The sequence below is a fragment of the Pristiophorus japonicus genome, chromosome 21 (genome assembly GCF_044704955.1).
Source record: "Pristiophorus japonicus isolate sPriJap1 chromosome 21, sPriJap1.hap1, whole genome shotgun sequence".
Classification (NCBI taxonomy): domain Eukaryota; kingdom Metazoa; phylum Chordata; class Chondrichthyes; family Pristiophoridae; genus Pristiophorus; species Pristiophorus japonicus.
The window spans coordinates 38,685,356-38,702,356 of record NC_091997.1 but is presented as its reverse complement, the minus strand read 5'-3'; the positions used below and the strand labels follow the sequence as shown (position 1 = coordinate 38,702,356).

The 17,001-nt window shown below is 43.7% G+C and overlaps 1 protein-coding gene across 1 annotated transcript in view; it reads left to right on the top strand.

Moving 5' to 3' along the window:
* The window catches only part of tubg1 (tubulin, gamma 1), a 73,705-nt gene that overhangs the window by 27,913 nt on the left and 28,791 nt on the right, over positions 1-17,001 (top strand). Inside the window, exons 4-7 of the mRNA XM_070864062.1 lie at positions 809-877; positions 7,416-7,495; positions 15,294-15,420; positions 15,558-15,644. Coding sequence (XP_070720163.1) covers positions 809-877; positions 7,416-7,495; positions 15,294-15,420; positions 15,558-15,644 — 363 coding nt within the window. The remainder of the gene's footprint in view (positions 1-808; positions 878-7,415; positions 7,496-15,293; positions 15,421-15,557; positions 15,645-17,001) is intronic.

Here is a 17,001-nt window from a genome sequence, read left to right as displayed (position 1 = left end):
CCCTGAGGTGGCACAATAACAGGAGGAATTAATTTATTGAGAAACTTGTTATTTTCCCCTTTGACCCATTCCATAAGTCCCATACTCTGCTTCTGGTCCATCTCCTTCACTGGATACCCATAATCCTCTGACCACTCTGCAATTTCCTTCTGATTTTGGAGAGATTGAGGGAGCTCTGCTGGAAGGTGGACCATCGTAACTCCCTCCCCCCCACCCCTGTATTCTTAAACCATCAATATATTATTAGTCTACATCGTAACTGAGAGGAAGATGGGGATGGCTCTGTCCTCAGCCGTGTACTCATCTTGCATGTGCTCGCTCAGGTGCATGCAGTAGGTGCAGTTATTTTGTAGCGATGATTTGTGGCAGGTATGTGTTTATCGGGATGGGGGGTGAGAGAGGCAGCCTGCCTATTGCAAGTGCCTCAAGCATGCTGTGCATCTCCAAAGAAAAACAACAAAAAGCGTCCGATTCTTGTGCACAGAAAGCTGTAGTTCCAAGTCCCGCAGTATCAGCTGGGCAGCATGTGTTGTGGTGCAGTATATAGTAATCACAGTGCACTCAGTATTATACATACGGATTTCTGTCCCCCACAATGTTTTTGTTGGTGGGTTGCAGAGCTCTTTGAATTGCATGATTTATTCTACATCTGATGGAGACCAGCGATAGCTGTATTTGTTGTAGTTGCTTGACACCCATCCTGTGGTTTGTAAGAGGGTGTGTCTGACTTTCGTGGTCAGCTCTCTTGTGACAGCAGTCCTTTATTTTTAAAAGTTGTGGTCAAGTCTGTTCTTTTTGCTCTGAATAGGGTGAGAAAATCCATGAGGATATTTTTGATATTATTGACCGAGAGGCTGATGGCAGCGACAGTTTGGAGGTGAGTCTACGCTTTAAATCTGTTTTTAGATACGCCATTGAACTTTATACAGTCGTTTGTAATAAGCTGTGTGGTTTACCAGTAATCACCACACCAGTTACCTGTTTTAACATTTCGGTCAAAGAGATTCATTCTGTTCTTGATTTCTTTCAAAAGCAAGACCAAAACGCCAGGTGGTGTGTGTTATGGGGTGGCTGAAGTTTTGTAACTATTCTGTCTTAAGATTGAAATGTATATCTCCAACTGGGTTAACCAAATATTTCCCCTTCAAATCCATTAAAACCTATGACACAGTAACTAAAATAAGGCAGAAATGCCATTTATTGACTCATCTGCCAGATGGTGCTGGGCAAACAAGCACTTGGCTAACTGACTAAACATAGAAAAATGGTAGGTTACGCATGAGTTTATCACGTGTTCTCTAATAGAAGCCTGAACCTTCTGATTTCAACCTAGAAACACATCCTGACTTCAGTTTGCAGCAATTTACTGTTTTGAAATGAGCCAGATATACACACAGTGCTTTGAGCACAGAGGTGCAGACATTTTGTGCTGGAATTGAGTGTATTTATTGAGTCTGCTGCACTGCTCTGTCATTTCTTGCAGCTGTATAGGGCAATTTATATTTTAGTCAATTTAGGAGAATGAATGCTTCAGTATTATGACCCAACACCAGATCTGGCACATTCAGGTCAGGTATAGAATGGCTGGAAGCAGAGTAAAACTCTTAGTCCACCTTAATATCCTCCTCAAAAGAACACGCCCTAATGCACCATTGAGAATGTTTCTACTTTCCACCTAGTCCTTCAGTCCAAGCGGCGTTGAAAGCAGATTCTGAGATGTGAAAGGATAGTACCTGTAATCCAATGTACTCCCTTTTCTGAACTGGTGGGGTTCTGTTGGGCTTGAAGAAAGCAAATGTAGTGCCTATGATGAGGGTGATAAATAGACCTGGGAAACTACATGCCTGCCAACTTAATGACAATGGCAGGTTAAATAATGGGATCTATTCTAGTGGGTAGGCTAAAGGACTGTCTCTATAGCAACAATACAATAGTTAATTTAATTAAAAGCCACAGAAATCCAGGATAGAAACTAGGACTGAATAAGAAGCTGTTTGAAAAATAGGAAGCCTCTTCACTTGGCTATTAGCATTTATCTCAGAGTCAGAAGTTGTTGGTTCAAAGCCCCACTCCAAGACTTGAATACGTAAGCTAGGGGTGACACTTCACTGTAGTAATGTGGGAGTGTTGCATTGTTGGAGATGCTATCTTTCGGATGAGAAATTAAATCGAGGCCTCTTCTGTCTGTTCTGGTGGATGGCACTAACTCCTGTCTCTGGTCAAAGCCGACCATTTGCAGCCTCAACATCACACGATCATAGAATGGTTACAGCACAGAAGGAGGCCATTCGGCCCATCGAGCCTGCGGCAGTTTGACGCAAGAACACCTCAACCAGTCCCACTCCCCCGCCCTTTCCCCGGAGCTCTGCAAATCTTTTTCCTTCAGGCACTTAGCCAATTTCCTTTTGAAGGCCACGATTGAGTCTGCCTCCATCACCCTCTCAGGCAGCGCATTCCAGATCCTAACCACTCGCTGCGTAAAACAAGTTTTTTCTCGTGTCGCCTTTGGTTCTTCTGCCAATCGCCTTAAATCTGTGTCCCCCTTGACCCTTCCACCAATGGGGACAGTTTCTCTCTATCTACTCTGTCTCGATCCTTCATGATTTTGAATCTCTCTCTCTCAAATCTCCTCTCAACCTTCACTGCTCCAAGGAGAACAACCCCAGCTTCTCCAGTCTATCCAGGTAACTGCTGAAGCCCCTCATCCCTGGAACCATTCTTGTAAATCTTTTCTGCACCCTCTTTGTTTAACTCTGAGCTGATTTTCGGACTCCATATCCTCGCGATCACAAAGGAGGGTGAAGGATTCCTAAAATGTGTACAGAAAACTTTCTTAAAGTTTCTAGCCCAACAGTGCTTGATCTAGTTGTGGGGAATGAAGTAAGGCACGTGGAGTGCGTTGCAGTGGGGGAACATCTGGGGGAAAAAAATGATATATTTAACTTTAAAGTAGTTATGGAAATGGACAAATAAAAAATTCAAAGGTGAAAATACCCAACTGGAAGAGAGCCAATTTCGGTGATTTGAGAAGGGATTTAGCACTGGTGGACGAGAAAAAAGATTGGCCAGGCCAGGGAAACAGTAAATGAGCAATGGCAGGCCTTCAAGGCGGAGATAGTTCGGTTGCAAACCCAAGCATATTCCCATAAGGAGGAAAGGTGGGCATCCAAAGCTAGAGCTCCCTGGATGACAAAAAGAAATAGAGGTTAAAGTAAAACAAAAAGGAGGTTTATGACTTTATCTGTCCGCCGTTGTTCATAGGTTTATAAGTAACCTTCAGGGCTGCTGACCAAGGGCCATGTGGCTCATTGTCGGCCGGCGCGGACATGATGGGTCGAAATGGCGGCCTCCTGCGCTGTAAATTTCTGACAAATGTCAGGTGCAGAATACAATGGAAAACCCGGCAGAATACAGAGTGCGGGGGGAATTGAAAAAGGATACAAGAAGGCAAAGAGAGAGTATGAGAAAAAATTAGCAGGTAACATGAAAAGGAACCCCAAAATCTTTCAAAAATACATGGAAAAAGGATAGTAAAAGGGCTGATTAGGGATAAAAAAATGAAAATTTTCTTGTGCAGGCAGAGGGCATGACTGAGGTACCGAATTAGTTCCTTGCATCTGTCTTCACAAAAGGATGTGAAGTTAATATTGGAGTAGAGATATTGGATAGGATAAAAATAGAAAGGGAATGTGAAATAGACTGGCATCACGCAAAGTCAACAAGTCATCCTGCCCAGATGGGATGCGGGATGCATCCTAGATTGCTGAGGGAGGGTGAAGATAGCAGAAGCTCTGACCACAATCTGTCAATCCTGCTTAGGTGTTGGAGTAGTGCCAGAGGACTGGAAGATTGCAAATATTACACCCGGTTCGAAAAAGGGGTGAGGAATAAACCTGGTAATTACAGGCTGATCAGTAACATCAGTGGTGGCAAAACTACTAGACACCATTGTGAAGGACAAAATTAATTCTCACTTGGAGAAGCATGGGTTAATGAGGGACAGCCAGCACGAATTTGTTGAAGGCAAGTCGTATCTGACTAACGTGATTGAGTTCTTAGCAGGAACAGAGAGGGTTAATAAAAGTGCAGTAAAAGTTGTATATATGGACTTTCAAAAGGCACTTGATAAAGTACCTCATAACAGACTTATTTGGAAATTAGAACCACATGGTATTAAAGGGCCAGTGGTAAATTGGCTAAGGGTAATGGTGAATTCATGTTTTAATGACAACAGGGAAATATGGAGTGAGGCCCCCCAGGGGTCATTATTAGGATAATTGTTTTTCTTGTATAAAAATGACGTGGACTTGGGTATAGGGAGTACAGTATTAAAGTTTGCAAACAATACCAACATTTTGTAACATACTAAATAGTAAACAGGATAATAACAGACCGTAGGAGGGCAAGACTGGTGAAATGGGCAGACACATGGCAGATGCAATTTAATGTGGATTAGTGTGAAAACAACATGGAGAAGCAGTGTAATCTAAATGGTACTTTGTTAAGGGGGTTGCATATTCACAAATCTTTGAAAGTGGCAGGGCACATTGAGAAGATGGTGAAGAAAGTGTATGGGTTACTTGGCTTTGTAAATAGGGACATTGAATATTAAAACAAGGAAGCCATGCTAAACCTTTACAGATCCCTGGTTAGGCCTCAGCTGGGTGTTGTGTAAAGTTCTGGGCACCACGCTAAGGCCCTAGAGAGGGTATAGAGGAGGTTTACCAGGATGATAGCAGGGATGAGGGAGTTCAGTGATGTGGAGAGATTGGAGAAGCTGGGATTGTTCTCAAAGCAAAGAAGGTAAAGTGGATAAAGAGATTTGATAGAAGTGTTTAAAATCACAAGGAATTTTGATACAGCAATTAGCGATAAACTATTTCCTCTAGCAAGTGGTAACTAGAGGTCATAGATTTAAAATAATTGGTGAAAGAACTAGAGGGGAAGTGAAAAATGTCTTCACAGTGTTAAGATGATTTGGAACGCACTGCCTGAAAGGGTGGTGGAATCAGATTCCATAGGAACTTTAAAAGACAATTGGACATGTAATTGAAAAAGACTAATTTGCAGAGTTATGTAAAAAAGCTTAGGTGTGGGACTAAATTGGACACCTCTTTTAAAGAGCCAACACAGGTGGGACAGGCCAAATGGCGGCCTCTTGTGCTTCTATAATTCTGCTTGCCTCAGCCTATCTGCTGCCGAAATCCTTATCCATGCCTTTGTCACCTCAAAACTCGACTATTCCAGTGCTCTCCTGGCCGGCCTTCCATTCTCCACCCTCCATTAACTTCCTCATCTAGAACTCTGCTGCCTGTATCTTAACTTGCATCAAATTCTCTTCACCCACCGCCCCAGGCCTGGCTGACATACATTGGGTTTTCAAATCCCTACATGGCCTCATCACTCCCTATGTCTAACTTCCTCCAACCTTGCAACCCTCAAACATTTCTGCGTTCTTCCAACTCTGGACTCTTGGACATTCTCCATTCCCTTTGCCCTGCCACTGGCGGCATACCTTCAGGCATCTAGGCCCTAAGCTCTGGAATTCCCTCCCTAAACTTTTCTGCCTTGTCACCTCTCTTCTCCTTCAGCATCCTCTTAGACCAAGTTTTCAGTCACTCTTTCATTAGCTCAGAGTCCATTTTTGTCTGGTTATGCTTCTGTGAAATATCTTTTGGATGTTTTTCAATATTAAAGGTGCTGTATAAATGCAAATTGTTGTAACAATCTGGGTATGAAAACTAAATATAATTTGTCAAATTTTCTGATGACCCAAAATAATAAGTCGACAACGAGGATGCAGTTCAAAGATTTACAAAAGGATTTAGGTCAGTTGTGCAACTGATCAAACAAATGGCAAATAAAATATAAATCTAAAATTCTCTGAGTTGAAAATATACAATGAATGAGATTGAATTAGCAGCGAGAGATTTGGAAAGGGTCCTGGGAATGATGGCTAACTCATCAGTTTCATTATATAGATAATGTGGCAAAGCAGTTGAAATAACCAGAATGCTGGGATATATAACTGGAACGGTAGAGCACATCACTGGGAATTGCCTCAGGTTTGATCAGTGGCCATAACTTTGGCCGTTCAGGAGAACCCGTGAGGAATTCTGAGCATGAGTCTTCAGAGGTCAAGCTAAGGCTTTACAATGCACAGGTTAGACCGCACTTGGCTTTCTGCGTGCAGTTCTTGTAATGGAACCCAGAAAATGTACAACTGCACCGAAGACCAGAACAAAACTGATCTCAATTGTACCGGTGATGAGTTAATGAGAGTGCTTTAATGGGAGAGTTAGGGTACTGGAGAGGCAGGCTTTGAGGTGTCATGTAACCTTTGCTCAGCCTTGATTTGAGTATCGATTTTCATTATCCTGTTGGTACGGTGGTCATGCTGCCACATGTTTTATTTTCAATTTTCTTCCCAACCTGCACTGGATACAGACCTATGTGCCAGCCAATCTCCAGTACCTTGCACAAGTGTGTCCTGATATGTGTGAGGCTAGAGAGTAAGTGTTTACAAGTTAGTTGACCACAGATGAAGACCTCATCCTGTCCTCACCGGCAGGACAGACCCACCAGAGGTGGCGGCTCATTGGTATACAGTCGGGAGGGTGTGGCCCTCGGAGTCCTCAACATTGACTCCGGACCCCATGAAGTCTCATGGCTTCAGGTCAAATATGGGAAAAGAAACCTCCTGCTGATTACCACCTCAGCTGATGAATCAGTACTTGTCCATGATGAACACCACTTGGAAGAAACACTAAAGGTAGCAAGGGCACAAAACGTACTCTGGTGGGGGACTTCAATGTCCATCACCAAGAGTGGCTCGGTAGCACCACAGCTGGCCGAGTCCTGACGGACATAGCTGCCAGACTGAGCCTGTGGCAGGTGGTGAGAGAACCAACATGAGGGAAAAACCTACTTGACCTCGTCCTCACCAATCTACCTGTCACAGATGCATCTGTCCATGACGGCATTGGTAGCAGTGACCACCACACAGACATTGTGGAGACGAAGTCCCGTCTTCACACTGAGGACACCCTCCATCGTGTTGTGTGGCACTACCACCGTGCTAAATGGGATAGGTTCAGGACAGATCAAGGAGCTCAAAACTGGAGCCGCTGTGGGTCATCAGCAGCAGCGGAATTGTATTCCACCACAATCTGTAAGCTCATGGCCTGGCATATCCCTCACTCTACCATTACCATCAAGCCTGGGGACCAACCCTGTTTTTCATGTTGCTCACTAGCTCCAGATCTGCAATAATTACTAAAATCTTCCTTGATCTTTGAGTTTGGACTATGCTGTCAGTCTACACTGTATCAGCTTGTGCTGCAGGTTGTGTCAATGATATGTAACCAGTTTGTGCAGTAATGTTTTCTGCCATTTTATACTGTTTTTGGCTGTAGGGCTTTGTTCTGTGTCATTCCATTGCTGGAGGGACAGGTTCTGGGCTGGGTTCCTACCTCCTAGAGAAGTTAAATGACAGGTGAGTTACTGATTGTTGCAAAGAGTAATTGCTTCTCTGTCTATTTTGGAGTGGGATTGGGAATAGGAGAGAAACAGTTTGGGCTTTTTTTTTTTAAGTGTTCCCTCTTCCATTACATAAGAAATAGGAACAGGAATAGGCCATAGGGCCCCTCGAACCTGCTCTGCCATTCACTAAGATCATGGCTTCACTTCTACCTCAACTCCACTTTCCCACCATCCCCATATCCCTTGATTCGCTTAGTAGAGTCACAGAATCATAGAAATATATGGCACATAAGAACATAAGAAATAGGAGCAGGAGTAGGTCACCTGGCCCCTCGAGCCGGCTCTGCCATTTAATAAGACCTTGGCTGAAGGAGGCCATTTGACCCATTGTGTCAGCTGCCTGGGCCCTAAGCTCTGGAACTCCCTCCCTAAACCTCTCCGCCTCTACCTCTCTTTCCTCCTTAAAACCTACCTCTCTGACCAAGCTTTTGGACATCTGTAATTTCTTCTTATGTGGATCGGTGTCAAATTTATTTGTTTTGTCTTACAACACTGCTGCGAAGCACTTTGGGACGTTTTACTACGTTAATGGCGCTATATAAATACAAGTTGTTGATGAGTGTTTCTGCCTCTCCCACCCTTTCAGGCCTCACCACCCTCTGGATGAAAATAGTTCTCCTCAACTCTCCTCTAATACTTTTACCAATTAAATCTAGGTCCCCTGGTTATTGACTCTCTGCTAGGGGAAATAGGTCCTTCCTGTCCACTCTATCTAGGCCCCTCATAATTTTCTACACCTCAATTTGGTCTCCCTTCAGCCTTCTCTGTTCCAAAGAAAGCGACCCCAGCCTATCCAATCTTTCCTCATAGCTAAAATTCTCCAGTCCTGGCAACATCTTCATAAATCTCCTCTGTACCCTCTCTCGTATAATCTCACATTTCCTGTTATGTGGTGACCAGAACTGTACACAGTACTCTAGCTGTGGCCTAACTAGTGTTTTATACGGTTCAAGCATAACCTCCCTGCTCTTATATTCTATCTCTCGGCTAATAAAGGACAGTATCCCGTATGCCTGTCCTGCTACCTTCAGGGATACGTGGACAAGCACTCCAAGGTCCCTCTGTTCCTCTACACTTCACAGTATCCTACCATTCATTGTGTATTCCCTTGCCTTGTTAGCCCTCCCCAAATACATGACCTCACACTTCTCTGGATTGAATTCCATTTGCCACTTTTCTGCCCACCTGACCAGTCCATTGATATCTTCCTGCAGTCTACAGCTTTCTTCCTCACTATCAACCACACGGCCAATTTTTGTATCATAAGAAATAGGAGCAGGACTCCCCTATAGTTCAAGAATCTGTCTACCTCAGCCGTGAATATAGAAACATAGAAAATAGGTGCAGGAGCAGGCCATTCAGCCCTTCTAGCCTGCACCGCCATTCAATGAGTTCAATATATTCAATGACCCAGCCTCCACAGCTCTCTGGGGCAGAGAATTGCACAGATTTACGACCCTCAGAGAAGAAATTCCTCCTCATCTCCTTAAATGGGCGGCCCCTTATTCTGAAACTCTGCCCCCTAGTTCTAGATTCCCCACGAGGGGAAACATCCTCTCAGCATCTACCCTGTTAAGCCCCCTCAGAATCTTTTATGTTTCAAAAAGATCACTCCTCATTCTTCTAAACTCCAATGAGTATAGGCCCAACCTGCTCAAGCTTTCTTCATAAGACAACCCCTTCATCCCAGGAATAAACCAAGTGAACCTTCTCTGAACTGCTTCCAGTGTAAGTATATCCCTCCTCAAATAAGGAGAATTAAACTATGCAGTACTCTTAAGTGTGGTCTCAGTACAGTTGTAGCAGGAATTCCCTACTTTTATACTCTATCCCCCTTTCAATAAAGGCCAACATTCCATCTGCCTTCCTAATTACTTGCTGTACCTGCATACTCACTTTTTGTGTTTCATGTATAAGGACACCCAGATCCCTCTGTACCACAGCATTCTGTAGTCTCTCCATTTAAATAATATTTTGCTTTTCTATTCTTCCTATTAAAGTAGATAACCTCACATTTTCCCACATTATACTCCATTTGCCAAATGTTTGCCCACTCACTTAACCTATCTTATCTATATATATATATCCCTTTACAGAGTATTTTGTGTTCCCCTCACAACTTGCTTTCCCACCTATCTTTATATCATCAGCAAATTTGGCTGCAGTACACTCGGTCCCTTCATCCAAGTCATTAATATAGATTGTAAATAGTTACGGCCCAGTCCCAGTTTTGGCACCCCACTAGTTGAAATTTGTATCTGAAAATGACCCATTTATCCCGACTCTCTGTTTTCTATAAAAGTAGCCAATCCTCTAGCCATGCTAATATATTTCTCCCAATACCATGAGCTCTTATCTTGTCTCGTAACCTTTTATGTGGCACCTTATCGAATGCCTTTTGGAAATCGAAATACACTACATCTATTGGTTCCCCTTTATCCACCGTGCTCGTTACATCCTCAAATACTATTTACCTTTCATAAAACCATGTTGATTCTGCTTGATTGCATAATGATTTTCTAAATGTCCTATTTACTGCTTCCTTAATAATGGATTCCAGCATTTTCCCAATGACAGATGTTAGGCTAACTGGCCTATAGTTTCCTGCTTTCTGTCTCCCTCTTTTGAATATCATCTGCAGTCTTCTTTATCATGCCTCCTATATTGAAGTCTAAATCATTGATGGATACCACAAAAACCAAGGGACCTAGTACTGAGCTTTGAGGAACACCACTGGAAACAGTTTTCTAGTCACAAAAACATCCGTCAACCATTACCCTTTGCCTCCTGTCACGGAGCCAATTATGAATCCAACTACCACTTTCCCTTGGATCCCATGGGCTTTTACTTTTGTGACCAGTCTGCCATGTGGAACCTTGTCAAAAATCTTGCTAAAATCCATGTCGACTACATCAAACTCATTGCCCTCATCAACCTTCCTTATTACCTCCTCAAAAAATTAAATCAAGTTAATCAGACACGACCTTCCCTTAACAAATCCATGCTGACTGTCCTTGATTAATCTGTACCTTTCTGAATGAAGATTTATCCTGTCCCTCAGAATTTTTTCCCAACAATTTGCCCACCACCAAGGTTAGGCTGACTAGCCTGTAATTACTCAGCCTATCCCGTTCTCCCTTTTTAAACAGAGGTACAACGTTAGCGGTCTTCCAGCACCCCACCTGCAGTCAGAGGATTGAAAAATGATGGTCATAGCCACTGTTATTTCCTCCTTTGCTACTCTTAACAGCCTGGGATACATTTCATCCGGGCATGGTGATTTATCTACTTTCAAAGATGCTAAACCCCTTAATACTTCCTCTCTCTCTATGTTTATCTCATCTGATATTTCACACACCTCCCCCTTAACTACAATATGCATCATCTCTTTTTTTGTGATGACAGACGCAAAGTATTCATTAAGAACCATACCCACATCTTCCGCCTCCACACACAAGCTTCCTTTATGGTATCTAACAGGCCCCACTCTTTAATTATCCTCTTGCTCTTTATGTATTTATAAAACATTTTTGGGTTTTCCTTGATTTTACTTGTCAAATGTTTTTTCATGCCCTGCCTTTGCTTTCCTAATATCCTTCTTAAATATCACCCCTGCACTTTCTATACTTTTCTTGGGTTTCTGCAGTATTTAGCTCTCAGTAGCATCCCTTTTTTGCCTTATCCTACCCTGTATGCCCCTTGACATCCAGGGGTTTTTAGATTGGGGAGTCTCACCCTTTTTCTTTGTGGGAACATATTTGCTCTGAAACCTCACTATTTCCTCCTTGAATGCCTCCCACTGCCCTGACACTGATTTACCTTCAAGTAATTGTTTCCAGTACACTTTTGCTAAATCACATCTTCGCTTAGTACAATTGGCCTTTTCTCAGTCGAGAACTTTTACTCCTGATCTATCTTGATCCTTTTCCATAACTACGCTAAATCTAACTGAATTACGATCACTGCTACCAAAATGCTCTCCCACTGGTAGCCCTTCCACTTGCCCAGCTTCATTCCTGAAAATTAAGTTTAGAACCGCCCCTCTCTTGGGCTTGCTACGTACTGACTAAAAAAATGTTCTCCTGAATGCATTTTAAGAATTATGTGCCCTCTATACCTTTTACACTGACTCTATCCCATTTAATGTTAGGGTAGTTGAAATCCCCTACTATTGCTGCCTTGTTTTTGCACTTCTCAAAATGTGCCTACATATTTGCTCTTCTATCTCCCTCTGACTGTTTGGGGGTCTATAGTACACTCCCAGCAGTGTGATCGCCCCTTTTTGTTCTTCAGTTCAACCCATGTCGCCTCATTTAATTATCCTTAAAACATATCATCCCTCCTCACAGCTGTAATTGTTTCTTTAATCAATACTGCGACCACCCCTCCTTTTTTATCCCCTCTTTATCCCGTCTGAAAACCCTGTAACCAGGAATGTTGAGCTGCCATTCCTGCCCTTCTTTCAGCCGTGTCTCAGTAATAGCTATAGTGTCATACTCCCAAGTGTCTATCTGTGTCCCCAGCTCATCTGGCTTATTCCCGAGACTCCTTGCATTGAAGGATAAACCATTAGGCATTGCCAAATCCCTCTGTCCTCACTAGCATGTGATACCGGGGTAATCCGAAGATTACTACCTTTAAAGTCCTGCTTATTAATCCCTTTCCTAGCTCTCTAAAATCTGCCTGCAGGATCTCATCCCTCTTTCTACTTATGTTATTGGTACCGATATGGACCACGCCCTCTGATTGTTCACCTTTCCCCTCCAAATGCCCTGCAACCGTTCAGTGACATCCATGGCACTGGCACCAGGGAGGCAACACACTTCGAATGACTTGGATGAAGGGACTGAGTGTACTGTAGCCAAATTTGCTGACAATACAAAAATGGTGGGAAAGCAAGTTGTGAGGAGGACACAGGAAATCTGCAAAGGGATATAGACAGGCTAAGTGAGTGGGCAAAAAATTGGCAGATGGAGTATAATGTAGGAAAGTGTGAGATTATCCACTTTGGTAGGAAGAATAAAAAAGAAAAATATTATTTAAATTGAGAGAGACTACAGAATGCTGACAGAAGTATCTGGATGGCCTCATACATGAAACACAAAAAGTTAGCATGCAGGTACAGCAAGTGATCAGGGAGGCAAATGTTGGCCTTTATTGCAAGGGGGATAGAGTATAAAAGCAGGGAAGTCCTGCTACAACTATACAGGGGGTTGGTGAGACACAGTTTTGGTCTTATTTTAAGGAGGGATATTCTTGCATTAGAGGCAGTTCAGAGAAGGTTCACGAGGTTGATTCCTGAGATGAAGGGGCTGTCTTAGGAGGAAAGGTTGAGCAGGTTGGGCATAAATTCATTGGCGTTTAGAAGAATGAGAGGTGATCTTATTGAAACATAAGATTCTGAGGGGCCTTGACAGGCTAGATGCAGAGAGGGTGTTTCCCTGCGTGGGGGAATCTAGAGCTGGGGTGGGGGCTTAGTTTCCGAATAAGGGGTCGCCCATTTAAGACGAAGATGAGGAGGAATTTCTTCTCTGAGGGTTGTGAATCTTTGGAATTCTCTACTCCAGAGAGCTGTGGAGGCTGGGTCTTTGAATATATTTAAGGTGAAGATAGACAGATTTTTGAACTAGAGGGGAGTCCAAGGTTATGGGGAGCGGGCAGGAAAGTGGAGTTGAGGCCATGATCTTACTGAATGGCGGAGCAGGATCGAGGGGCCGAATGGCCTACACCTCCTATTTCTTATGTAGACCATCCCGGAGTCATATCTGCGGCCGCAGAAACACTTGTCTGTTCCCCTAACTATTGAATCCCCTATCACTATTTATTTTTTGAAATTCTTCCTCCCTCCGCCCCCCTCCTGTACAGCTGAGCCATCCATGGTGCCGTGGACTTGGCTCAGGCTGTACTCCACAGAGGAACCATCGCCCTCACCAGTATTCAGAACAGAATACCGGTTCGATAGCAACATCACTCCGTGGTCTCCTGCACTATCTGCCTGGTCCTCCTTGTCTGTCTGGCAGTCACCCATTCCCTCTCTGCCTGCAAACTAGTAAGCCTCGCGGATACACTGCAATGACGCCAGCCGCTGCTCAAGCTCCGAAACTCAGTGCTCGAGCTCCTCCAGCTGACGACACTTCCTGCACATGTGATTGTCCAGGAAGCAGGCATAGGATGTGAATTTGATGGTAGTGAGGTGCTCTGCCATGCCTCTATTTAATAGACTGCTAACTAAACTTTACCCACTGACCTAACTTAGCGAGAGAAAATATAAATTTACTAAAGTGTAACAAGAACCACAGAGATACTAAACACAAAGAAACTATATATTAGATATCGAGATACTTAACTTGGAGTCCTCCTTTTCAGTTAGACGTGAGAAACCCCTTCCTTCTCTCCACTGATTCCGACTATCACCACTCCACTTGCGATTTACCCAGCTGTCTCCAAGCTCTGCTCAAGCTATCTATCGATCTCAGTCGTGACTATAATCATCAACTGAGCATCCACAGCCCTCGGGCCTTCCTTGTGTAAGGAAACCAAAACTGCACAGTACTCCAGGTGTGGTCTCACCAATGCCCTGTATAATAACGTTCTGTGATTTGTGTACAAGGACGCCCAAATCTCTCTCAACACAAGAACATAAGAATTAGGAGCAGGGGTAGGCCATTCGGCCCGTCGAGCCTATTCTGCCATTCATTGAGATCATGGCTGATCTTCTACCTCAACTCCACTTTCCTGCACTATCCTCATATCCCTTAATATCCAAAAATCTATCGATCTCTGCCTTGAATTTACTCAAAGACTGAGCCTTCACAGCCCTCTGGGGCAGAGAATTCCAAAGATTCACCACCCTCTGAGTGAAGAAGTTTCTCCTCATCTACGTCCTAAATGGCCGACCCCTTATTCAATACTAACATTCACTAGTCTCTCACCTTTATATAAAAAAAAAATTCTGCTTTTCCATTCATCCTATCAAAATGGATAATTTCACATTTCCCCGCATTATACTCCATCTGCCTCCTTTTTGCCCAATCACTTAACCGAGCTATATCCTTTTGCAGTTTTTGTGTCCTCCTCACAGCTTACCTTCCCACCTAGCTATGTATCATCAGCAAACTTGGATACATTACACTCTGTCCCTTCATCTAAGTCATTGAAGGTTGTCCGCTAAAGAATGTATAAATTGATTGCTTGGCAACGGCGTGAAAATGACCAAAATAGCTCAAGATTCACCATCAGTCTGTCTATACGCAGCACTGACTGTACTTCAAAAATCATTGATCTGAAGCATTGAGATATTTCTCAGATGTCTTAATATGGTATTCAATGCCCTACCTTTTCGCGCTCTCCTCTCTCCTCCACCCCCTCCCCCCTACAGCTGAGGAGAGTGGGTTAGATGATCTAGGGCCCATTAACACACTAGATCCCTTCCATCAACTGGGATGATGGACACAGTTGAGGGCGCAAGCAGTTTATTTAGCTCTGGGCAGGTGTCTGGGCCTCTCGACACTGGTCCTCCAGCAGGCAATCTTGACATTCTGTGCTCCTTCCTCTAGCTGGGGAATGGGGAAATGGCCGTGGCTTGTCAGCACTTCTCAGCTTTCCTTGGCCAATCTTTGATGAATAGGTAGCAGGACCTGTGTGAGAGTCATGTAGTAGTGTTTTGTTTGGTAAACTGAGTGTAACAGTCTGAATATTCTAAAAGTTTTAGAAAATTGTTCCGAATGCTGAAAAGTGTTAAATCTGTACAGGTACCCAAAGAAGCTCGTGCAGACCTACTCGGTGTTCCCGAATCAGGATGAGATGAGTGATGTCGTGGTGCAACCTTATAACTCGCTCCTGACCCTGAAGAGACTGACCCAGAATGCAGACTGTGTGGTAAGTGACTGCAGGTGGATGCCTGGACTTGGTGCAGTAGTCTGGAGGGGGTAGTGTCATGCACCGAGTTCTGGGGAGGAGATAGAATGGTATGTTGTATTGCGCAGGCCATTAAAGCTGCTGTTTTGATTTTTAAGGTTGTTCTGGACAACACAGCACTGAATCGGATTGCAACGGACAGACTGCATATTCCGAACCCCACCTTCTCTCAGATCAACCAGCTGGTGGGTAAAGGCTAATGATCATTATTGTGGATGGGTTCTATTGTTGTCGGGCATTAATAAAGCATTCGTTGATGCAGGTGTGATGCACTATGGGGTGGTGGGGAAGGAAGAGAAAGATGGAGGCATAAGTATAACCCAGCTGGAGCAGACTATTAAGAATCATATTAAGTGTATTGTCATGTCCTGCAAGAATCATAGAATAGTACAGCACAGAAGGAGGCCATTCGGCCCATCGAGTCTTTCGAAGAGCAATCCAGTCCGTCCCGCTCTCTCATTCCTCATATCCCTGTGCTTTTCTCTCATTTATCCACTTCCCCTTTGAAGGCTACTACCAGGCAGTGCATTCCAAATCTGAACCACTCGTTGCATAAAGAAGTTTTTCCTCATGTTGCCTCTGGTTCTTTTGCCAATCGCCTTAAATCTGCGCCCTCTCGTTATCGATCTTTCAGTCATTGTAAACAGTTTCTCTTTATTTACTCCATCTAAAAAATGATTTAGACTTGAATACAGGGGGTATGATTAAAAAGTTTGCAGATGTTACTACAATCAGCTGTGTGGTTGATAATGAAGAAGAAAGCTGTAGACTGCAGGAAGCTATCAATGAATAGGTCAGGTGGGCAGAACAGTGGCAAATGGAATTCAATCTGGAGAAGTGTGGGGTAATGCATTTAGAGAGGGTTAACAAGGCAAGGGAATACACATTAAATGGTAGGACACTTGAGCAGTGCAGATGAACAAAGGGACCTTGGAGTGCGTGTCCACAGATCCCTGAAGGTAGCAGGACAGGTGGATAAGGTGGTTAAGAAGGCATGGAATACAAGAGCAGGGAGGTTATGCTTGAACTGTATAAAACACTAGTCAGGCCACAGCTAGAGTACTGCATGCATTTCTGGTCACTACATTACAGGAAAGATATGATTGCACTGGAAAGGGTACAGAGGAGATTTACAAGAATGTTGCCTGGACTGGAGAATTTTAGCTGAGGAAATATTGGATAGACTGGGTTTGTTTTCTTTAGAACAGAGGAGGCTGAGGGGAGACCTGATTGAGGTGTATAATATTATGAGGGGCCCAGATAGAAAATAGGTGCAGTAGTAGGCCATTCGGCCTTTCGATAGAGTGGATAGGAAGGACCTATTTCACTTAGCAGAGGTGTCAACAACCAGGGGGCATAGATTTAAAGTAATAGGTTTAGTGGGGATTTGAGGGGAATTTCTTCACCCAGAGGGTGGTGGGGGTCTGGAACTCACTGCCTGAAAGGTTGGTAGAGGCAGAAACCCTCACCACTTCTTAAAAAGTACTTAAAGTGCCGTAACCTATGAGGCTATGGACCAAGAGCTGGAAAGTGGGATTAGAC